Source organism: Bos indicus, chromosome 23, assembly GCF_029378745.1.
Source record: "Bos indicus isolate NIAB-ARS_2022 breed Sahiwal x Tharparkar chromosome 23, NIAB-ARS_B.indTharparkar_mat_pri_1.0, whole genome shotgun sequence".
Lineage (NCBI taxonomy): Eukaryota > Metazoa > Chordata > Mammalia > Artiodactyla > Bovidae > Bos > Bos indicus.
This window is the reverse complement of record NC_091782.1, coordinates 51379217-51403543: the sequence shown is the minus strand read 5'-3', so window position 1 is coordinate 51403543 and position 24327 is coordinate 51379217. Positions and strand designations below refer to the sequence as shown.

The following is a 24327-nucleotide window of genomic DNA, read 5'->3' as shown; positions in this document are numbered from 1 at the left end:
AAGCTGAGTGGGGGCTGTGGCGGAGATGGTGGAGCTGGGTGAGGACGCCAGGACTTTACACCAGAAAGTCCTGGAGGCGAAGAACAGCAGATGTCCCGTCCCCCAGCTCAGCCTCACCTGGGTATCCGGGTCCTCACAAAGAGATGGTCGGAAGTGTGAAATAGTTTATAGTTCTGGTGCGTTGGTTTAAAAGATAAAGTTAAGAAGTAATGTTTTTCTTTGTTCTTGTCTGCATTTTCATATATATATTTTTTTTAACATAAAGTGATCGTGAATCACTTAATGTCAGAGAAAAAAATTAAAAGCTGTATGTGTCTCCTCGGGGCAAAAGCAAGTATTGAGTCAAACTTCGCAGCCTTGAGATAAGCCATGCTCTCTTGTGGTGTGGAGCCTTGGCCACCACCGTCGAGCTCCCGGTGTGTCTAAGCCTGGCTTTGAGGAGCGAGCTTTCTGACTCTAAGGTTAGGATCTGATACTGCCATCTGAGGATGTCCATCACGGGTCATGCTTTCCGTGAAGCTGCTGGGGTGGGCTCTGGCTTCTCACATGTGACCGTCTGCTGGGGCCTCTGACCTGTGAGAGCCCCGGTCCCCTTGCGAGCGGCCACCCGCTGTGCTTGTCAGGAATTCCTGCGTCCAGTTCTGCGTACGCACCTCGGGTGACAGTCAGTGACTCGCACACTTGCAGCTTCCTTGTCCATTTCAGTTTTGCTCCACCCGACCCTCTGTGACAACCAAGGCCGGAGAGGGACAGGTTTTCTCCTGGAAACCCTGCCGAGGGGAGGTGGGAGGTGGGGATGACACGGAGAAGAGACCCCGATGACCCATGGGCGACCACAGTGGTGCGCGGTCCACGTTTCTTCTGAGTGTCGCGGGTTTCTGGTTTGGTGGGCTTGCTCAGAGGACCATTAATAGATGTGTTTTTAATCTTTGTGTCCTGCAGTTAGGTAATGATGTTACTTTGTGTTTTTACCAATATTAAAAAAAATCCATGCTGCTAAGTCGCTTCAGTCGTGTCCGACTCTGTGCGACCCCATAGATAGCAGCCCACCAGGCTCCACCATCCCTGGGATTCTCCAGGCAAGAACACTGGAGTGGGTTGCCATTTCCTTCTCCAATGCATGACAGTGAAAAGTGAAAGGGAAGTCGCTCAGTCGTGCCCGACCCTCAGCGACCCCATGGACTGCAGCCTACCAGGCTCCTCCATCCGTGGGATTTTCCAGGCAAGAGTACTGGAGTGGGGTGCCATTGCCTGCTCCGAAAAAAAATCCATAAGTGATTTAATTAAATGCACAGATGTCGTTCAGATAGAAACGATTTCAAACCTTTCTTCTTCTGAACAGATATTCTTAGCTGGAAGAATAACATGTTTCTGATCAATTAGAAATTACAAATAAATCATTTTTCTATAATATTTCAGCAGTGCTGTTGGGCGACATACAGTTACATTAGGTGATTCAGTGTGTAGAGGTGTCATGAATTAGTTTTTCACTATTCCTATCAGAGATTTAAGTTTATGGAGAAATTGTGTGGTCAGTCATCAAAGAAAACATATATAACAAAGTAAAACATTAAAAAAAACCCTCAACATCTGGCATATAAACAGAAGGGCTTCCCAAAGGGCTCAGCGGTAAAGAACCAGCCTGCCAGTGCGGGAGACGGAAGAGCTGCGGGGTCGACGCCTGGGTGGGGAGATCCCCCGGAGGAGGAAAAGGCAACCCACTCCAGTATGCTTGCCTGGAGAACCGCGTGGTCAGGGGAGCCTGGTGGGCTACGGTCCCAAAGAGTGTGACTGGACTGAGCTACCGAGCGCCCGTGCGTATAAACCGACACGGACTCTTACTTAGTGCCGTCGTCAAGGACTCTTAGTGCCGTCGTCAAGGACTCTTACTTAGTGCCGTCGTCAAGTAGTCAGTGGCAGCGATTTTACCTACAGGGAGTGCAGTCGGCAGAGGGCGCCTGTGCCTTTAACTCCATTCTTTTCATGCTTGGGGCAAGAGTTTTTTGCCTTTTGCAGAGAAGAGAGAGGCAGGAGAGGTGGTTTTTCGGGAGGTGCTGAACTCCGCGTTGCTGCCCCCGCTGGCCGACTGTCTTTCTAGCACAGACTTCAGGAAGCAGTGGGCCTAGCGCTTCAGTACAGAGCTCCTGCGAGACTTCATTGGAAAATTACAGAGGCATAGATGGAATCGAACCGTTCACTTTCACCCTTTTCCTCTATATCATTTTATTTTCATTGCCGACTAAAAATTGTCACTTACCATCCAGTTCTGTAAGAATGCAGTCACTGGCCTCGGTAGCCACTGACCTTCACCAGCCCCTGAAGGAAGTGCAGGGTGGCGATCAGGAGCCAGGCACTCTGCTCCAGGAAAAACTGGAAGAACAGGCCTTCAGATAGTTAGACATTTTCAGGAGAAGATTGTATGAGCCCAGTTCTTGCAACTCTGTATCTAGAAAAGGACTAAAATCATGACTGCAGATACCTGTTCCTCATGACTAGCAGTGTGTGCGTGCACGCTAAGTCACGTCAGTCGTGTCCGACTCTTTGCGACCCAGTGGACTGCAGCTCGCCAGGCTCCTCTGTCCATAGAATTTCCCAGGCAAGAATACTGGAGTGGATTGCTATGCGCCCCCTTCAGGGGATCTTCCAACCCAGGGATTGAACCTTCATTTCTTATATCTCCTGCATTGGCAGGCAGGTTCTTTACCACTAGCGCCACCCAGGAAGCCCCGTGACTAGCAGTAAGTAATGTTCTGCAAAAATACGTGTTTCATTGTATGTACCGCCTTTACCAGAATTACATGCATGCTGACTGCCCTCCCCCCCTTTCTTGGAGCAGTTTCTCAGATCCATCGCGAGAGGCTGTCTCCTGGGCTCATTTTGCTCCAGATAAAAACTCATAACTCCCTGGTTGTGCATTTTTTTCAATTGACATTATTTATCAGATCTATTTCCTTTGAGATTAAAACAACCCAAAAGGTAAGGTAGTTCTTAGTAAGAAAGCTCATCGTGGAGGGAAACATATCTTAGTTCTAAATATTATATATCATTCTAGAGTTATGAAACAAGATGGGCTTTTTCTCTGAAAGAACAAAGATCTGGCAGTTGATGGTTTTTAAAAGTCAGAGAGACTTTATTTCATTCCCGTGTAACTGGAAGCTGGGAGTCTTCAAAGTGTTTCTAAAACCAAAGATATTTCTTCACATGTATGGCAACTCATAAATCTGTGGGCAAATAAACTGTTTTCAAAAGCCCAGATTTGTTTTTGAAATAAAATATACGCTTGTGTTTCCCAGATCTGTATTTAAAATGATGCGGAGAGCTATTTATGTGGTGTCAGACTCGAAAAGACCGCCAGCATTTCAAAGCGCTCAAGTAAACAGTGGCTGACTCTGTCACTCCCTGCAGAAATCTTCCCCAACTGTTTTTTAATCTTGCAAATTTTTTGATACTTGTACATATCCAAAGATGGCTCAGTGGGTAAAGAATCCACCTGCAACGCAGGAGACACAGGACACTCGGGTTTGATTCCCGCATCAGGAAGTTCCCCTGGAGAACTTGGCAACCTGGCACCCGGCTCTGTATTCCTGCCTGAAAAATCCCATGGACAGAGGAGCCTGGCGGGCCACAGTCCCGGGGGTCACAAAGAGTTGGACACTGATGAATAAACACACACACAGTCTTACATTTTCGTGGGTCAAATATATGTATCATTTGTTTCTTTTATTTCCCTGTTAAACAGTCATTCCTAACCCCAGATCAGTTGAAGAATTACTCATATTTCTTCCGTTTGCTTAAAAAAAATACTTTCAAAACATTACAGAACTTTCTCTTGTCTTGTTTTGGCATGTCAGATCAAGTGAAGATCAGATCATTTTTCTCCCAAATACTTAGTTTCTTAACACTGTTTCTTATATGAGCCATTTCTATCTTGATTAATGAAAATATAAAGTTTTTAGATATCTCTGAATGTATTTGCTCTTTCAGTTCTTGCACCAGTTTTTATTATTATTATTTTCCTATTAATTTTTCAAAAAATTCTTAGCTTCTGTCACTTGTTTAATTTTTCAAATGAACGTGGGGATTATTTTTATTTACTTTTTAATGTACTTTATTTTATTTTTATATTTTCTTGGTCATGCTGTGTGGCATCTGGGGTTTTAGTTACCCGACCAAGGATCAAACCCGCACCCCTTGAATTAGAAGGTTGGAGTCTCAACCCTGGACCAGGGAAGTCCTAGGGATCATTTTTAAAGTTGGAGAGTTGAACCATAAAGAAAGCTGAGTGCCGAAGAACTGATGCTCTCGAACTGTGGCGTTAGACAAGACTCTTGAGAGTCCCTTGGACAGCAAGGAGATCAAACCAGTCAGTCCTAAAGGAAACCAACCCTGAATATTCACTGGAAGGACTGATGCTGAAGCTCCAATACTTTGGCCGCCTGACGTGAACAACAGTGGACTCTGGGTTCGACCTGGGCTCGGGCTCTCACCAGGACCCCTGTTTTCCATGTGTTTGTACAGCCTCATTTTCCTTTTCTACAAAGTATCAATCTCGAATTGTGCTGATGACTAGATGAGGGGATATCTGTGAAGTGCTCAGTGGCTCAAGAAATACTAGTTGTAATAATGCCATAATTATTCTATTATTCATGTATTCTTCCCCCAGACCTTTTGCAAGAGGTGGTGGTAAAACAATGAGCAACTTTTAGACCTTTTTCTCTTTGATCTGTTGTAAAGGTTGAAAATCTGTAAGGCAAATTGCTATTTTGATATTTTAAAGATAGCAGAAAAGCTGTGGTTTTTCCAGTAGTCACGTATGGATGTGAGAGTTGGACTATAAAGAAGGCTGAGTGCTGAAGAATTGATACTTTAGAATTGTGCTGGAGAAGCCCCTTGAGAGTTACTTGGACTCCAAGGAGATCAAACCAATCAACCCTAAAGGAGGTCAACTCTGAATACTCATTGGAAGGACTGATGCTAAAGCTGAAACTCCAGTACTTTGGCCACCTGATGTGAAGAGCTGACTCATTGGAAAAGACCCTGATGCTGGGAAAGATGGAGGGCAAGAGGAGAAGGGGGCGACAGAGGATGAGATGGCTAGATGACATCACTGACTCGATGGACATGAGTTTGAGTACGCTCCGGGAGTTGGTGATGGACAGGGAGGCCCGGCGTGCTGCAGTCCACGGGGTCGCAAAGAGTCGGACACGACTTGGCATCTGAACAGTAGCAAAGAAAGACCCAGGACTGCGGAGGCTGCGAAACTGCTAATTTACATGAGTATGTTCATCGGGATGGCGTAAATTAAATAAATGTAATTTGTTAAGTAAGGGGGCACCTTGACCTCTCTACCGCAAGGTCAGCATGGGGTTCCTTTCAGTTGCAGCATGCCCACATCGCCTCAGACACACTGGTGCAGACGCGCCCACGTGTTCTGTGTTCAGAACAGGTGATCGGGAAGTGGAGAGGGGAGGAATTCAGCTTTGTGCTTGAACTTTGTGTTTGAGACGGGCAGACAATTAAATGCCTAAAGCAGCACAGGAAAGCGGCTTGAACTTTAAGAATGTTCCTTCTCCTCCCTTCTCCTGCTTCGCCCTGAGATTTTCACATTTATATTAATTATCTTCACAGCTCATATTAGGTTATACAATAGAATCTGAATTTCAAATAAATGTCAAAATCAGAAAACAGGCCTATTACCCTTCACAGGCAGCCAGGGAAGAAAACGCACTTCTGTTCCTGAAGCGTGTTGTCCTGTGAAGCACCGACCTTATTTTTCAAATACCTTGTCACCAAAACAACCAGGAAATCTCATTAAAGAGTCCCCAGGGTGCTGGGGCTGTGGCGGGGCGTGGCCACGTGGAAGAGTGAGCCGTGGCTCCGAGGCTGGGCCTGCCCCCGCTGGCCCGGGATGCCCTGAGAGCCTCTCCCCGCTGGACCCAGGCCTCTCGTCCAGGGAGGGAGCACGTGCACCCGGCTGGTCTTCAGTGTCCTTTCAGGGTGTTCACTTCTCTGGGCGGACACGGGAGGCACCACTCTGCGTCTTTTTCCGAGCCGTTCCCAAGAGGATGTGGTGCTTTGGTCCTCACTCAGGCTCACGGCGCTCATGTCGATAAAACTCATCCCCGCCCCAGCGGTGCTTCTCCGTTGGTGTGTGTGTTTGTTTGCCTCATTGTGAAACAGAGCAGGACCCTACGGTCCTTTTCCCTCAGGTCCTCAGCCTGCTGTTTGTCTCTGGACAAAGAATAAGTTCCATAAGAGACGTGAGACAATGCAGAAGCAAAGGATAACAGTCAAAGGAGACCAAATAATAGTAGCTCAGTCACTGAGCAGGGTCAAGGAGCTTGAGTTCCCTCTCCCGACCTATAGATGACATTCTGAGCCACATCCTGGGAGCTGTCCTATGGATACTGAAACCCCCACCAGGTGGAAGAAGTCAGCTACATGACGACCAGCCTGTGGCTAAGACATAAGCTGCCACAGTCCTGAAAATTGGCCTCAGGGACACAGACTGGCCCTGTGTTTTCCTGAGGAGCAGTGGGTCAGCATCCACTGATTCCGTGCACTCAGAGATGTTCTAGATCAGAGCTGCTGTGACTAACGGGAATTGACTGTGTATTATTTTCATTGTTTTCACGATTCAGGAATCTTGCAATTTGAATTAAATGCTTTCATGTACTAGCTAATCCTTAAAACTTATAAAACTTACCGAAAAATGCAGAACTATGTTTCCAGGGGGTTTAGCAGAGAGCTCAGGATGATCAGGACTGGTTGGGGCTGCTCAGGGCTGACGGAAGCTGATATGTGGACCTCAGTTTCACTCTCCATCTCGATGCGGTGTTCAGGCATGATCTAGCAGGTGTGTGGCTACCTTCTCTGAAATAAGAATTAAGGAGTGCTGCTTGATTTCCGTCCTTGTGAATGACTTGCTGAGAAACCTCAGTGCTGTCCTTTGGTTATTTTCATTAGGTCTGCTGTAGGGAGAGGACGGAGCAGTTGCAGTATCACTGTGAGTTAACAGATGGTGTCTCTTCTCAGTGAAACAGCAATTCGGAAATGCCTAACATGGGTATTCCTAGTGGGGGTTACTCCTGTGACCTGGGAAGAGGTTCTTTTTAAAGGACAGAAACATCATCCTGTTCCTCCAGGAGCTTAAAATCCAAGAGATGGGCCAGTGTCCTGATGGGTGGGCGCAGTGAGGGTTTCGTGGGTTTCTCAGGAAGAAAGAAGGGACGGGTCCGTTCTATGTGGGCAGAGTATGAAGGATAAGACCTGGTGTCACAGAGGTGGAGCATCTCTGGGGTTACAGACCATGTCAACAGGAAGCTGTGTTTCGGTTTGAAAAGAAAACTCAAAAGGAACTTACCAGGACTGTGTCTGTTGCAAAAGTGAGGTTGGCTGGCATTTATCAGGAGAGGACGAGCAGTGGGAATGTCAGGGGCAGCCTGGGACCAGGACTGGCCAGCCTGCCGTGACCTGGTGCTCCTTTCGGTCAGGAGGCTCGTGCGGGCCAGCCCAGCAGTGTCTGTCTATCCTAGTGTGGCCAGGAGGAGCCAAGAAAGAGAGGAAGAAAGCAAAGGCTGCAGAGAGGGGTGGCACTGAGCCACCATCTGTAGGTCGAGAAGTGTTTCAGGCTGTTAGTGTCGACCTGATAATTGCGGAGCTATCAGCTGTACTTCAGGAAAATATAAAAAAGGAGATACAGCTGGGGGAGAGAGAAGGTGGGATGATTTGAGAGAGCAGCAGCGTTGAAACATAACTGTTACCATGTGTAAAGTAGACAGCAGTGGGAATTTGCTGTGTGACACAGGGAACCCTAGGTTGGTGCTCTGTGACAACCTAGAGGGGTAGGCTGGGGAGGGAGGTGGGAGGGAGGGGACACACGTATGCCTATGGCCGGTTCATGTTGATGTATGGCAGAAACCAACACAAGATTGTAACAGTTATCCTCCAATTAAAAATAAAATAAAAAAAATACAGAAGCAGACAAAAAAAAGTAATTATGGAGATACAAACTGGCAAAGACTCTTTCCTCCACTCTAGCCAAGACTCCAGGATTTTGTATGCAGCAACTTTATTTGGAGGATCTTAGATGAAATCAGTTTATTTAGAATATTTAGGAGAGAAGGATTTTTAACCTGGAGGCCATGTCTTCTGTGTAACAGTATTATTTCTAATTACCTAAAATAGTTTTTAATATGCAGTTTAGTGAGTTGATTTAAAACAAGTTTTAATTTTACTTGCCATAGCCATTCGGCTTGCTAATTATTTCTGGGTGAGCACGTTGGTCTTTTTCATTAGCTAAGTATTTTTTTAAATTTTGAGACTGTTCTGTACATGTGGGGGTATGACATTTTATTTGAGCGCTGAATTTAGTGGATAATGAATTATGCTGTCAGTCTCCAAATGTGTACCGTGTGGAACTAGTATAAATACCTTTCGTTAAAGACAAAAATAAATGACGACTAGTTGATTGACCTAAGTTGAGATTAACTAGCAGTTTTGATGTTTCATTTGACTTTGATAAGACTGTGAAGAGCATTAAGGATGAATGTGGTATATTTGTTTTACAGTGTGTTATTTTTTATATGCATTGAGAAGAATTTATTCCCCCTGGCATACTTAAGAAAGTATTCATACTAATGGGGACTAGTAATATGAACTTAATTTTAACTGATATTTTTCTCAAGTGAAAATTTGTGAAAGAGTGGTTGGGAGTTCAACTGCCATTCCAAACATGCTGACATCTTTAGATACTTACTAACCAGGCTTTAAGTTAATTTTGCAGCGTCCTTTGTCTGCAGTCATTCCCTCATGTATTCGTTTAATTACAGATTTTCACCTTTTGACTTGTGACAGCAAAACTGATTTCTCTTGGAACTGAGTCCAGTGATGTGTGTGTGTGTGTGTGTTTTAAAAAATCCTTTAAAAAGTTGTGTTTTTCCATTTGTCTGTGTCCATCACAAAATACTTTTCTCTTGAGGACTCCTCTATTCTTGAATAATTAAGAAGTTTCCAGCATGGCAGAACACTTTCCAATCTCTCATTCTTCAAAACACGGCATTTATGAGCAAAGAATGGTATTGCTAGTCATTTCTCCACTGAATTACAGTGATGAAAAGACATCTCTTCTGAATGGGAACGTGGCCTTGTGTATTCAGATAACCATTGTGTTTAGAATTGCCTTCGTTGCTCCTTTTTTCTCCCCCCTTAGACTTAATTTTAATAAAAGACATTATCTACACACAAGGTGCCGATCACATACGAAGGCTATGGTGTCGGGGGGTGTGAGGGGCTCTGATCTGCGTGCCCGGGCGCTGCCTCTCCTCGGGCCTGCCCTCCGAGCGAGCTGCCAAGCTCTCGCGTAATTGTCTTGACAAGTGTGCACTCCTTCATGGAGCAGCTGGGCCTCTGCCAGCCCGCAGAAGCCAGGCACCCCAGGTGGCAGAGTCCAGTGCCACCTTCTTGCTGGTGGCTTTAAGCCATTCCTTAAACATGTTGCTGAAACCAGTGGTGGATAGATAGTTATTTGAGGTAAGGATGGCATTCATTTGTTCTGGCGGGGTAAGAGCATTTGCGAATGGTAAAGGGTGGCTGGTGTTTCCAAGCTGCAGATGCTCCTGTGTTCCGGAGCCTTCTCTTTCTGCCTTGGGGGCTCCCTTGTGCCACTTACATGCTCCAGAATCCATCGGAAAAACACATCTTGATGGTGCATCTTCAGAAGAGAGAGTTTGTATGCTTCATGCTGTCTGGTGTTAAAGGGCCTGAAGTAGGAAAGCAAGCAAGGTTGTTGAGCCAGTGCCCACGGCCACATCTAGGAACTGGGCACACCAGATGTGGGGAAAATAGTCGTGTCCACACGGGCAGAGCTCAAGGAAGCAGTCTGGGCGCTCCTGGTGCCGCTGTGCGTTCACACGTTCTCCTGGGCGATCCACGTTACTGCAAGTAAGTGATACCCAGATGCAGTGTCCACCTGACCCTGTCCTGGTTATGTGCTGGAGGGAGGCATGTCCATGTCCACAGATGCCTGGGCGATCCGTGTTACTGTAAGTGAGTGAGACCCAGACGCGGTGTCCACCTGACCCTGTCCTGGTTATGTGCTGGAGGGAGGCACGCCCATGTCCACAGATGCCTGGGCGATCCGTGTTACTGCAAGTGAGTGATACCCAGACGCGGTGTCCACCTGGCCCTGTCCTGGTTATGTGCTGGAGGGAGGCATGCCCATGTCCACAGATGGTTACCTCCCCGTAGGTTCATTTGGCGTGAGAAGTGCGACTCTTTCTGTTTCTATTGGCTTCAACCAAGCCAGCAGGAGGCTGCCCAGTGAATTCCAGAGTCTCTGCAAACAGTATCTTCTCGTCTTTCTGCACATCTAGGCTGGACTCTTTGTGTGTTTTTTTCTTAATAATAAAAGAATCTTAATAAAAGAAGATTTTATTCTTCGTGTGTTGCATAAAACCCCTCCCCAAATAGCCCCCCGTTATTCTCCAGGGTGGAGCTCTCCTGATAGCGTGTGGCCTTGTCCCCGGGGACAGACTTCTATTTGCTCAGGGCCTTTCCCTTCTGGTCTTCCTCTCCCAGGGACGGAACTCTGCCTGGGTCCTGGTGACCCTTTGGTAAGATCTTTGCTCTATTTGAAAAGTTTTAGCTGTGTTCTTGGCTTCTTTAACTCCTTCAGTTTGGGTCATATGAACATTCTATAACCCAATCTTGTTTGTTTGTCCAAAATGTATAAATGTCTTGATACAGATCTTCCTGAATTCAGAACTGGCTTCTACTAACATTGTAGTAGTTGTTGTTCATTCGCTCACTCGTGTCCGACTCTTTGTAGCCCCATGGACTGTAGCCCGCCAGGCTTCCCTGCCCTTCATTATCTTCTGGAGTTTGCTCAAACTCATGTCCATTGAGTCGGTGATGCCATCCAACCATCTCATCCTCTGTCACCCCCTTCTCTTCCTGCCTTCAATCTTTCCCAGCATCAGGGTCTTTTCCAATGAGTTGGTTATTTGCATCAGGTAGCCAAAGTATTGGAGCTTCAGCTTTAGCATTAGTCCTTCCAGCAAATATTCAGGGTTGATTTCCTTTAGGCTTGACTGGTTTGATCTCCTTGCAGTCCAAGGGACTCTTGAGTCTTCTCCAGCACCACAGTTCAAAAGCATCAATTATACTAACATAACATGATGTGTTTTATTTCTCTACACTATTTTATTACAGTTCCCTTCTGAGTAACATCACCTATGAGATAAGAGAGGTGAAAACACTTTAATTGAACCCATTTACTGTTTTGCCATGTAATTAAAATTCCAATAATCCTGTTAATATGTCAAGCTGAAACTCCAGTACTTTGGCCACCTCATGCGAAGAGTTGACTCATTGGAAAAGACTCTGATGCTGGGAGGGATTGGGGGCAGGAGGAGAAGGGGACGACAGAGGATGAGATGGCTGGATGGCATCACTGACTTGATGGACATGAGTCTCAGTGAACTCCGGGAGTTGGTGATGGACGGGGAGGCCTGGCGTGCTACGATTCATGGGGTCGCAAAGAGTCGGACACGACTGAACGACTGATCTGATCTGATCTGATTAATATATCAAAATTAAAGAAAATGCTATTTCTAGAAGTACCGAAAGGTCATTCCCTAACACACAGGTGCCTAAAAAAGTAAAACATGTTATTTGTCCTGAGAAAGAAGGCAAGGGGAGGCTAGAAAGGTAGTTGGGTCCCTCCAAAGCCATATGTGAATTTTCTGCTCAGCCATGAGAGTTTTTAAAGGGAAAAACTGAAGAAATAATCTCAGCTAATCACTGAGATGGGGGAGCAGTTAGGCTGGTGTGCCAGCTGGTGGACTTCTTGTGATTTTTTCTTTAGGTGTTAGCTTGTTCTCATAGTTTGTTCGAGAGATTACTGAAGCGGGTGCTAGGGAAGCAGTCTGGTCACCTGTTAATGACTTAGGCTTCATTTCTATTCCTCTGATCTATGGAAAGAACCAAAAGGTTCTTCGCATCAGGTGGCCAAAGTATTGGAGCTTCAGCTTCAGCATCAGTCCTTCCAGTGAATATTCGGGGTTGATTTGTTTGGACCACACGATGTCTTGCCAACAGGTTAGGCAAGGCACTGTGTGGTCCAGAGATCTGAAAGGTGTGCTCGGGCTGGAGATGAATAGAACAGGGGGTGTCTGGTTTCAGGTTAGTGACAAGACAAACAGGGCCCCCTCTTCAGAGCTCTTTCCTGCCAAAAGTTGCTCACGGCCTTACTTTGCAGCTTCTTGTGAAAAGCAGTATTTTGGACATTTGCCTACTCAACATTGTGACATCTGTCAAGGAGCCTGGTGACCATGGAGTTTGATGTCCCCCAAGGAATGAGTGTGCAGTCACTACAGAGTAAATGAAACTGATTACACGTAGAATGAACAGAATTCTTCCTGTTTCTGAAACCCGAAAGAGCTCAGCCTTGAAACCACTCTTTCTGCAGCAGCTAATGCTGGAACCGAGGCTGGTAAATCAACACCACGCAATGCCCGTCACTGACTCTGCACCACAGTGAGGTTTGACCGTGAACCTGGAGACGAGACACGGAAGGGTTTCATGTCACTAAAGGAGAGGTTATGCCACGTGGCTCTTCTTCCGCCAGAAGCGGAGCCAGCAGCGCAGTCGCTAAGCTGGATGAATGTGGGATTGATGACGTGGCTGTGTCACCCGCACTTAACTTCAGCCCGCCCAGGTCGCTCCAGCCGCAGACACACGCGTGAAGTCATCCGGGCGAAATCCGGAGTTCATCCTGCGTTCTCTGTCTCAGTGGGCGACTGTTTTTTTAACGGTCTGGGTTCTTTTTTTAACCTTTAATGGGCCATGTTTAACCTTTTATTTAACTTATATTGCGTCTTATCCTGGCAATGAGTTAAGTACATTATGAACAAGATCTTTCCCTAGGAGATAGGTACTGTTTTCTATGAGAAGCCTGAGAGCCAAAAGCAGTCAAAGGCTGTGTGCAGTGATAGCACCTTCCCCAGAAGGCTCCTGAGCGTGGAGACAGCACACGCCTTTGGAGGGAAGAGGCTTTCTTGTGTCTCCCAAGGGCGCTGAGCCGGGTTGCTGACAACCCACCAGCGTGACTGAGTGCTGAGATGCATAAGGCGGCTCGGGCATATTTAAAATTTATATCCACGGCAGTGACAAGCCTGAGCACTGTGGAGGGGAAGACAGATTTCCGCTGAAGCTCAGCCAAAAACACTTTCCACCACAACTCTGACAAAACAGTGCCATAAATGAACAAATCCAGAGAGTTTCTGGGTTCCGTGAAAACTTCTTACGTGACGGCTCACACACCAGGTCTACGCCCAGGCGTCTAATAAGCCACCTCACAGGTGCACAGGCGTTTAATTCGGAGCTGGGTGTTCTCAGCTCCGTCATCCAGGTGGGCTGTGATGCTGGGGTGCACCCCCGGGGTGCTCTGGATGGTCACTTGGAGCAATGTTGTTCCCGTCTAATGTGTTATTATCATGAAATTAAGTGCTTTCTTGGTAGTATGTAGAGCCTAGAAGTCAAATAACCCACCTACCTGTGGGCTTGATAGTAACTCATTGGTAACTGCCAAGTTTTAGAAGATGGGTTTGGCTGATTTAAGTTCACAGCAATTGTTTTTACCACTGTACGGATTTGACATCTAAAGCTTGTCATGCCCGAGATCCCCGAGTCTGGGTGAGGATGCCCTGCTCCTGGTTTCCTGTGGGTGTGCAGTGGAAACCTGCTCTTTTACCAAACAGACGTGTCATTGATGGGATCCTGCGATGGTATTAAGTGGGAGTGACATGACCAGATGTGAGGGTAGAAAAGATTTGCATCTATAAAAATAGTTCCAGCTGTCCACCGGTGTGGTCTATCACTCTGTGTAATATTTCCTTAAGCTTTTCACTTCTGTTTTTTTAAAAAAAATTACATAAAAATAACCATTACCTAAATTGATGTATTTTATTTGAAACAAACAAACAAAAAGTGTTGTTCATGTCATCTTACAATATAGTGAACTATTCTGGAAGTCACCTTTTGGCAGAAGTGAGCAGAACTTGGTGATTATGAGGATGGAGTTGGGGGATGGCAGTTCAAACCTCCCTCCATCCTTCAGGGCCCGGTGGATGCAGTCACGGGCTTCCTTTCAGGAATGAGACCCCGAATGGAGTCAGAATAAAAGGAGGTCGTCACATCCATAGGTTTGTTCCATGTGAGGGTTCCAGGACATGACATGACATGAATAAAGGACATTTTCTTCAATTTCATTGTCTCGAGTGTCCAGGGAAGGACAACTGGAGATTGGGGATCCAAGCATGATGTTCATGATTCTCTTGATGTGGGGGAGAGGGGGGCGGGGTGTGTGCTGGTGGGAGACCGACTCTCTCCAGTGAGAGGTGACTCTGCTGTGTATGTGTCCTCTTTCCAGAACGCGTGAAGGAAGCTGCCGCCATGGTCTGCTGGGCTCTCAGGAGAGTCGGTCTGGCGCGTGCCCACCTGGCCCGGAAGGCCAGCGGAGTCTGCCGGGGCCACGAGCATCAGCCCTTGGGCCCGAGGCCTGCCGCCCCGGGAGCCCCGGGCAGCGCGGTGGAGCTGCTGGGCAAGTCCTACCCTCAGGACGACTACAGCAACCTGACCCGCAAGGTCCTGTCCAAGGTGGGCCGGAACCTGCACAACCAGCCGCAGCACCCGCTCTGGCTGCTCAAGGAGCGCGTGAAGCAGCACTTCTACGCGCAGTACCCGGGCCGCGCGGGGACCCCGCTCTTCTCCGTGTACGACGACCTGTCCCCGGTGGTCACCACCTGGCAGAACTTCGACAGCCTGCTCATCCCGGCCGACCACCCCAGCCGGAAGAAGGGCGACAACTACTTCCTGAACGCCACGCACATGCTGCGCGCACACACGTCGGCGCACCAGTGGGACCTGCTGCGCGCGGGGCTGGACGCCTTCCTGGTGGTGGGCGACGTGTACCGGCGCGACCAGATCGACGCGCGGCACTACCCCGTGTTCCACCAGCTGGAGGCCGTGCGCCTCTTCTCCCGCCACCAGGTGAGCCGGGCCCCGCGGCGCGGGGCTTCCCGGTCGGTCCCAGCGAGCCGCGCGGGGCCCTGTGGCATCCGTCTTTGGCGGGGTGCTTGGTGCAGGCGGGGCTCTGGACATCCTGGCCAGCGTGCTGTGTTAGTAACGCAGGAACTGGCAGGCCTTTACTGCCTCTTGTCTGACTTTTGCCTTCCGGTCCCCACGTGCCTGCCTCTGCGTTTCTCCTGATGAGTGAGCAGTCGGTGGCTCACACTTACTCTCCATTGCAGACGGCTGGAGATGCAGGGCTGAGACCTCTGGTTGGGTTGCTCCAGTTCCCAGTGAGCAGAGGTCACCCGTACATGGTGTTGGACACCAGTGGATTTCTTAGGTAGCCCAGGGGCACTGGCGCTCTCTGGCTGAGACTGTAAGGTGCCTTCTTGCCCCCAAGCTCTTTCCTCCGCATCGCCTGCTGCCGACTTGTGGCTGCTGTGCGTGTTTTTCTCTGTGAAAGGGCTTCGCTGTTCTATACCCAAAGTTTGTGTTTGGGTTCAGAGAGCTTTTTTAATCGGGAAATCTGATATTCTGGTCATTCTCAAAAGCACCCACCTCCTCACATCTGGTAGCTGACATCCTAACATGTGCGAATCTTTTTTTTTTTTTTGGCAATTTGCAAAAATTCCTGAAAGCTTGAGTCTGTTTCCTAAAAGAGTGCAATGTCACTTGTTTTTCATTAACATATTTTTAAACCATCTCTGTTTTTATGTAAGAAACAAATGGAATTAATGAGGCGCAGGAAATATCTTGTGTTACTCCCTTAGTGGTTCTTACAAACGTGTTCACTGAAACAGGAGGAATAATTATTAACAAAACTCCCTCGTGCAAGCATCAGGTCAGTGGGTTGTTGGAGTGAGCAGGAACAGTGTTGGCTCCTCGGGTTGTTGGATATGAGCAGGAACGGTGTCAGCTCCTTGGGTTGCTGGAGTGAGCAGGAACGGTGTTGGCTCCTTGGGTTGTTGGAGTGAGCAGGAACGGTGTTGGCTCCTCGGGTTGTTGGATATGAGCAGGAACGGTGTTGGCTCTTTAGGCTGATAAGTAATCATTGCTTGTTGTGTAAAATGAGTCACGTTGTAGGAGACCACTGCCTCAGGGTGCTCAACTCTCCCTGGGAATCTGTGAAAATGCAGAAATAGGTATTAGCTTTGCACAAAAGTCCACCTATGCTTGATCCCAGAACTGCTGAGATGAGCACTTTTCTATTTGGGAAAGCGGACTATTTTCCACGTTAACTGTTACAAGGATGCAGATTTGTTAGGAAACAGGTCAGAGTCCGGGGAATATGACCGAGTGGTGGAATGTCACCCGCAGTTACTGAGCCAGCAGAGGGGTGGCGTCAGGGAGCAGGTGTCCAGGTCACGGCAGCGGCAGGTGCTCAGCCCAGTTTATCATGTTACAAAAATGAGAAAGGACAGTGCCCACTGGTTGGTGAGCCTGCGAGCCATGGGAATGGCAGTGGAGGCTGTGAGACGCACGCTGGTGTTTTAATGGAGGAAGAACCCAGGGTCTCTGAGAAGGTGGGAAACGGGCGGAGAGGGAATTAACCTCTTCTTGTTTCAGACTTCTGCGGGGTCCAGGCCAGGTTAGCGGGAGGCGGGCATGGCTGGTTTTCGGATGATGTGACTGTGTGTTCTGCCTTGTAGTCAGAAAGACTGCACGCACACATGTACACGTATGTATCAATACAGTAAGGTAGTTCCACACACCTTGTTCCATTTGCTCCTCGTCCTAAAACCCTGCGAGGCGGGTTACTTCCACTGCAGCCACGGGCAGTCTGAAGCCCCAGCAGGTTTAGTGATGCTCAGGGTCTCCCCGCCAGCTGGTGGCATCACTTGAGCATCACCTGTTCTGCCCTGTCGCTTTTCATGGAGGAGTTGCTTACGGCCCAGCCAGGGCTTCAGTTCCAGGCGCAGTGTCACGGAGAGAGGACTGTGTTTTGTGGATTCCTGGCCTCAGCTGGTACCAAGTCTGATCTAACCTTAACAATCAAAAAGAGTTTTTTTCCTTCTTTCACTTTATTACTCTCTGAATAGGGTTTTTTTTTTTAATCCCAATTGTTGTAATCATGCTACATATGTAATTTAAAAAACTGTATGGTCGTTATTTAAAGCTTTCCTGTTATTTCATAATCTTGGTAATCATTATTTTATTCACTGCGTGGTGTATTTCAGGAAGAAGAGAGGTGAGTCATCAGATGTGGGGTAAAGGAAGTAAGAGTAAGCATAGAAATGGATATACGTTATTTAACTATTAGTTGTGAATAAAACCCTTTTGTGTTCCAGAAAAGGTATCAGTATTCACAAATTTAAATGTGTTAAATGTACCGATTTAAAGACATCCATCATCAGCTTGGACAGTTTTCAATCAGAGAATCCTGAACCAGAGTCACCAGAGGTTGAAAGTAAAGGGCAAGAAAAAGGCACACGGAGCAAAAACTTGACAGCAAAGCTGGTAGCGCAGCTACTAACGCTGGATAGAGTGCGTGGGAAAATCGGTAACGCAGCTACTAACGCTGGATAGAGTGCCTGGGAAATCGGAACTGTGGATAAAGAGGGCTGATACGTGGACCGAGATGCTTTTATGACTTAGGAATTTCAATGTGCCCGACATCATAGCCGTAATACAGAAACCAAAACTGAAGAAATCCAAGTTTGAAAAGTTCATTATGATCGTAGATTTTAAATGACTTCAAAGATTGATGAATTAGCAGACAAATGAGTAAAGATAGAACAAAGCTGAAAAATATGATTAGCATGCTTGATTTGATTGTTTTTAACATTCTGTAACTATGTATGTGTGTTTTTGTTTGCACAGACAGATACTCACACACGTAAATTCTATACCCGAGTGTTAGAGGTGTACAGTCACGTGGGAAAACCTAAAATAAGTTGTCCATGTACTAGTTGACAGTTGAAGTTGTAATAAATGTCAGAGACCCAATAACATTATTAGGACTGGGCCTGGCTGCAATGTAGTTGATGTGGAAAGCAGTAAGAAAAGAATAATAAAGCTTTCCCTGTCTCTAGCTATCTAAAAATGCACAGCTATAGATTCATGGCTTAAAGAGAAATATTAGAGTTATCAAAAGTTACTTATCACTAACTAGCAATGAAAACACTGACTTCAGACTGCTCAGGTGTGGCGAAGATAGTCGCCCTGTGATTCTGGTGGTAGCTCTGGCCACCGTGACCACTAACATCACAGAAGGAGGAGCAGCCAGACACATGTGTCTCCTCTCGAGAGAATACAAGGCCACCTGTAAGAAGTCCCGTCAAAGAAAACTGGACCTATATCAGCTCAGCTTGCTGGATCTAACAGTCACATTTATAGAAACACAGAGGACAGAGAAGCACGTTAAACTACATCATGTGGATGCAATGAACAAAATCCAGCCTGGGGAAATTCTCTAGCGATGCTACCCAAGGTGAGGTCTGCCTAACGAAGAAAGTACAAGAATCAAAGCGAGTGATGAGAAATGAGGAGGCAGTCGTGTTCAAGGCTGTTGTCCGAGGACGTCTGTGGGCCTGCTCACAGTCCACCAGGCCTTCCCAGATGCTCTTGGTGAGCTCTGTGCGTTCAGTCTGCGGGGTGGTTTTGCACAGCACCTGTATATCAGTTCCAGACCGATTAGAAACCTAAAACTATCTTTGCCACAGACAGTTTGAGAAGCACTGCCCTTCAGGATAAATGATTCCCTTTCTTCAAATAAAAGCAAGGAAAAAACAATAGCTGGTGCCTATAGGTTAAAAAAAAACAAACAGATCTCAATCAGTCACCACTTGCAGATCCTGTCAAGGGAAAGCATCTTTCAAGAGAAAAAAAGATGTGAGACTGTTGGAAACTTGAACACTAACTGAACATTTGAGTTTTAGGAGTTCTTTATTTTTAGTTTTTGAGTCTGACAGTGATATTATATTTTTATACAGTTATTCTCTCTCAGAGATACATATTGAAATACTGTGAACCAAAGGATGGATTTTCATTAAAATAGTGGGGGACAGGCATTTGGGGATGAATGTAAGAAGGTGGGTCAAGAATTGTCAGTAACTGAAGTCACTGAAATGACTGTTGGATACATGATGAATCATTATCCTCTCAATTTTTGCGTATGTTTGAAATTTTCCTAGTAAAAGTTTAAAGAAAAAGACTGAAGGAAAACACTTCAGGGATCAGTCAGGGATCAGTCAGTCTGTCAATCAAAAAATATTTTTTTCTGAACATAAACTGGGATCCAAGCTGTGAGAAGGTGTCAGAGAGAGAGAAACGGTATCAGACAGTCATGAGAAGGTTCCTGGTTTCATGGGAAAGTTAGAAATTTAGATTAAAAAGTAGCAGGAGGCCAGAAATATCACACTCTGGGGCATGAGCATAGATTATATTCAGTAGAAAACTGAAGTAGGTTAAAGCTGGAATTAATAGCCTTGCTTCCATCATTCTCAGATGATCTTACTGTGGTGTTGTTTTTCAGCCGTTAAGTTGTGTTCAACTCTTTGTGACCCCGTGGACACAGCCTGCCAGGTTCCCCTATCCTTCTGGACTTTGCTCCGATTCATGTCCATTGAGTCAGTGATGCTATCCAACCATCTCATCCTCTGCCACCTCCTTCTCTTTTTGCTTTCAATCTTTCCCAGCATCAGGGTCTTTTCCAGTGAGTTGGCTCTTCACATCAGGTGCCCAAAATATTGGAACTTCATGTTCACATCAGTCCTTCCAATGCATATTCAGAGTCGATTTCCTTTAGGATGGACTGATTTGATCTCCTTGCAGTCCAAGGTCTCTCAAGAGTCTTTTCCAACACCATAGTTCAAAAGCATCAGTTCTTTGGTGCTCAGCCTTTTTTGTGGTCCAGCTCTCACACCCATACGTGACTACTGGAAAAACCATAGCTTTGACTAGATGGAGCTTTGTCAGCAAAGTAATGTCTCTGCTGTTAAATATTCTGTCTAGGTTTGCCATAGCTTTTCTTCCAAGTAGCAATCATCTTTTAATTTCGTGACTGCAGTCACCGTCCACGGTAATTTTGGAGCCCAAGAAAATAAAATTAGTCAGTTTCCCCATCTCTTTGCCATGAGGTGATGAGACCAGATGCCATGATCTTTGTTTTTTGAATGTTGAGTTTTAAGTCATCTTCTTCACTCTCGTCTTTCACCCTCATGAAGAGCCTCTTTAGTTCTTCTCCACTGTCTGTCCTTAGAGTGGTATCCTCTTCATATCTGAGGTCGTTGATATTTCTCTTGGCAATCTTGATTCCGGCTTGTGCTTCATCCAGTCTGGCATTTTGCACGATATACTCTGCATATAAGTTAAATAAACAGAATGACAATATACAGCCTTGACGTACTCCTTTCCCAATTTAGAACCAGTCCATTGTTTCATGTCTGGTTCTAACTGTTGCTTCTTGACCTACATACAAGTTTCTCAGGAGGCAGATAAGGTGAGCTGGTATTCCCATCTCTTGAAGAGTTATCCACAATTTGTTGTTATACACACAGTTAAAGGCTTTAGCATAGTCAGTGAAACAAAAGTAGATGTTTTCTGGAATTCCCTTGCTTTCTCTGTGATCCAATGAATGTTGACAATTTGATCTCTAGTTCTTCTGCCTTTTCTAAACTCAGCTTGTATATCTGGAAGTTCTCAGTGTATGTACTGCTGAAGCCTAGCTTGAAGAAATTTGAGTGTAACCTTGCTAGCAGGTAAAATAAGTGCAATTGTCCAGTAGTTTGAACATTCTTTGGCCTTGCCCTTTTTTGGGATTGGAATGAAAACTGATCTTTTCCAGTTTTGTGGCTACTGCTGAGTTTCTCAAATTTGCTGACATATTGAGTGCAGCACTTTGACAGCATCATCTTTCAGGATTTTGAATAGCTCAGTGGGAATTCCATCACCTCCAGTATCAAAAACAAGACCTGGAGCTGACTGTGGCTCAGATCATGAGCTCCTTATTGCAAAATTCAGGCTTAAATTGAAGAAAGTAGGGAAAAACCACTAGGCCATTCAGGTATGACCTAAATCAAATCCCTTATGATTTATATAGTGGAGGTGACAAATAGATTTAAGGGATTAGATCTGGTAGACAGAGTGCCTGAAGAACTATGGAGGGAGATTCATAACATTGTACAGGAGGCAGTGACCAAAACCATCCTCAAGAAAACGAAATACATGAAAGCAAAGTGGTTGTCTGAGGAGGCCTTACAAATAGCTGAGGAAAGAAGAGAAGCAAAAGGCAAGGGAGAAAGGGAAAAATACACCTGAATGCAGAGTTCCAGAGAATAACAAGGAGAGATAAGCAGGTCTTTTTAAATGAACAATGCAAGAAAATAGAGGAAAACAATAAATGGGAAAGACTGGAGATCTCTTCAAGAAAATTGGAGATATCCAGGGAACATTTCATGCAAGGATGGGCCATGATAAAGGACAGAAACAGTAAGGACCTCACAGAAGCAGAAGAGATTAAGAAGAGGTGGTGAGAATACACAGAAGAACCATACAAAAAAATGTCGTAATGATCTGGATAATCACAGTGGTGTGGTCACTCACCTAGTGCCAGAAATCCTGGAGTGTGAAGTCAAGTGGGCCTTAGGAAGCATCACTACAAACAGAGCTGGTAGAGGTGATCTTATTGTAAGGTTTTAGGAAATTGGGAAGTCTTGTAGTCTTTCTCAAAAAATAGAAAAAAGGAACATATCAAGGTCATTTCATATTAGACTTGTTAATAACAAACTAGGTATAAAAGACAATATTAGAGGTTTCATCTTTATGAACATGGATTATTCTCATTTTTGATGAACAGGTAAAAATTGTTAAATGAAATGCTTGCAGCTTTACTCCACTGGGTGTTGTGCCCTCCACGTGATCCCTGTGCGTGCACTGCATCACACCATCCTAACTGGTGTGAGTTAACGTGGTATAATTATTAAGGAAAAGCAGGTGACCACCTTAATAGATGTAGGGAAGCAAGTTGAAGGCATTTAATGTTTTAGGACCTTAAAAAAGCATTTGACGGCATTAATATCTTATGATAAAAACTTTTAGCAAGCTAGGAACAGAAGGGAACTTCCGTAACATGATAAATGGTATTTGTCAAGCACTCACAGCATACATCGTAATTAGTGGTGAGTCATTATAAACACTTCTATCAAATTAGCAGTTCAGGGTTATTTGCCATCAGTGTGTAGGAGGCACTGTTGCAATCTCTGTTCATCATTGTGTGGGAGGGCCTAGCTTACGCCGTAAACCAGAAAGAGAAAAGCAAGTCTAAGCTTTGGGAAACATGAGCTAAAGCTGCTTTATTTGTAAATGGCATGATGGGCTACCCAGGAAGTTGACTAGAATGTCCAGATCCATTATTAGCACTAATGAGACCATCCAGCAAAGCTGTGGGTACAAAGACAGTACGTCCAAGAATCTGTTTCTTATCTATAGGTTATGACCAGTTAGCAAATGTAATGAAATAAAGACTTCAGTCATAACATCACCTGCAACTTTGAAGCATCTGGATATCATTGTTGCAGAAGATGTTCAAGGTACTTGTAGATAACATTATCAGATACGATGGAAAGACATGAAGAGACAGAGGGCCAATATACCGTGTTCGTAGATTCATGAAGATGGTAGCTCTCCCAAAATTGATCTATAAGTTCATCGTAAATCTAATAAAAGCGTATTTTGGAGAAGCTGAAGAACCATTTTTCCTATTTGTAGGAAGAGCAAGTTTACAAATAGCCAGGAGAAGCGTAAGCGCGCCAGTGTAAGGGGCTGTGCCTTGCCAAGCACCCCGGGTCACTGCGCTCTGGTCATTGGGGTGGTTTCGTGTTGGCACAAGTGTGGTCAAATAGAGAACTCTCAAAGACCTCGCCTCCTCTTTGGGAATTTGTTTTCACTATAGAATGGAACCGACTTTAAATAAGTGGGGAGATGGTGGATTCCACAGGAGTTGCTCTTAGTTGACCATAGAGGAAAAAAACACCCGCTGTCCACCTCTCAGCACATGCAGAATTCAATTCTAAATCGCTTTACAATCCATCATGAATAGAAAGTCTTCCAGACTTCAGAGAAAAACGTAAGACATTACTGATATGACTCTGGGGGTAGAATACAGCCTCTTGAACTGAGAATTCCTAAAAGAGAGGAATGCTTAATGGAAACAATGTTTTAAGTTGACTCTTAAGGTAAAACTTACGTCTAATAAAAGAATTCTCAAAGGAAGTTAAAAGGCAAGCAGTGGGCTGGGTGGGGAATCTGCTCCACATGTAAGTAACAGAGGATTTGTGTTGATCAGATGTAAAGGCCTCAGTGTGACAATCCGGCAGGGGGAAATCTGACATACCGAGAGTTGGCCGGCATGTGAGGCAGTGAGAAGGCTCTGCGGGCGTTTGAAACCCACGCCTGGAGTCCAGCTCCCAAGCCTATAGTTTAGACGCATCATGAGTGCTTACATCAGCAGGTAGGTGAGAATGTTCATAGCACTATGGATCTGGTATGGCATTCGCATGTCTGTGAGAATGAGTAAGTCACAACCAAATACATGAAAATGAATGAACATAGAAAGTAGCATTAGGCAAAGAGAATTATCAAAGCTTAGATATTCTGATTGCATTTGTGTAACACTTAAGTCATGGGTAGAACTAACCTGATATATTATTTAGGGGTTTGTGCACATGTGGAAAAGTTCTGGAAAGCAAATAAACATTAAGTTTGTCGTTACCTGCAAAAGGAGTGGCAGAGGATTGTAATCAGCAAGGGGCTACAAAGTTTTTGGTATAATACTGTTCTCTTTTCTGAAAATGGGTGTGAGTGGTGAGCACAGGGCATATGCTCTTATTATTATTCAGAATGACATACGCTTTTTATGGGCTTCCCCAGCGGCTCAGCGTTTAAGAATCTGCCTGCAATGCAGGAGTTGCAGGAGATGCTGGTTCAATCCCTGGGTCAGGGAGATCCCCTGGAGGAGGGCATGGCAACCCACTCCAGCATTCTTGCCTGGAGAATCCCATGGACAGAGGAGCTTGGCGGGCTCGGACATGACTTAGCGACAAAGCACAGAGGAACCATGAATCTTACGCCCAGCTCTGTGGAGAGCATATAGTTGCCACCACTTTGTAGAGTTATTTGGTAGTTTTCCTTTTTTTCTTTTTCATTGTGTTCTCTATGTGGAGAAGGCGATGGCACCCCACTCCAGTACTCTTGCCTGGAAAATCCCATGGATGGAGGAACCTGGTGGGCTGCAGTCCATGGGGTCGCAGAGAGTCG

General features: G+C 45.7%; 1 protein-coding gene across 5 annotated transcripts in view; it reads left to right on the top strand.

Annotated features, from left to right (window-relative positions):
• FARS2 (phenylalanyl-tRNA synthetase 2, mitochondrial) overlaps positions 1–24327 on the top strand; it is a 305489-nt gene that overhangs the window by 34761 nt on the left and 246401 nt on the right. For 4 of the 5 annotated variants that reach the window (XM_070778461.1, XM_070778459.1, XM_070778458.1 and 1 more), the window contains one exon: positions 14432–15051. In XM_070778461.1, coding sequence (XP_070634562.1) covers positions 14455–15051 — 597 coding nt within the window. In that variant the 5' untranslated portion in view covers positions 14432–14454. Of the gene's footprint in view, positions 1–14431; positions 15052–16158; positions 16596–24327 lie in introns of those variants that run through there. The other variant, XM_070778462.1, reaches the window with a different exon arrangement.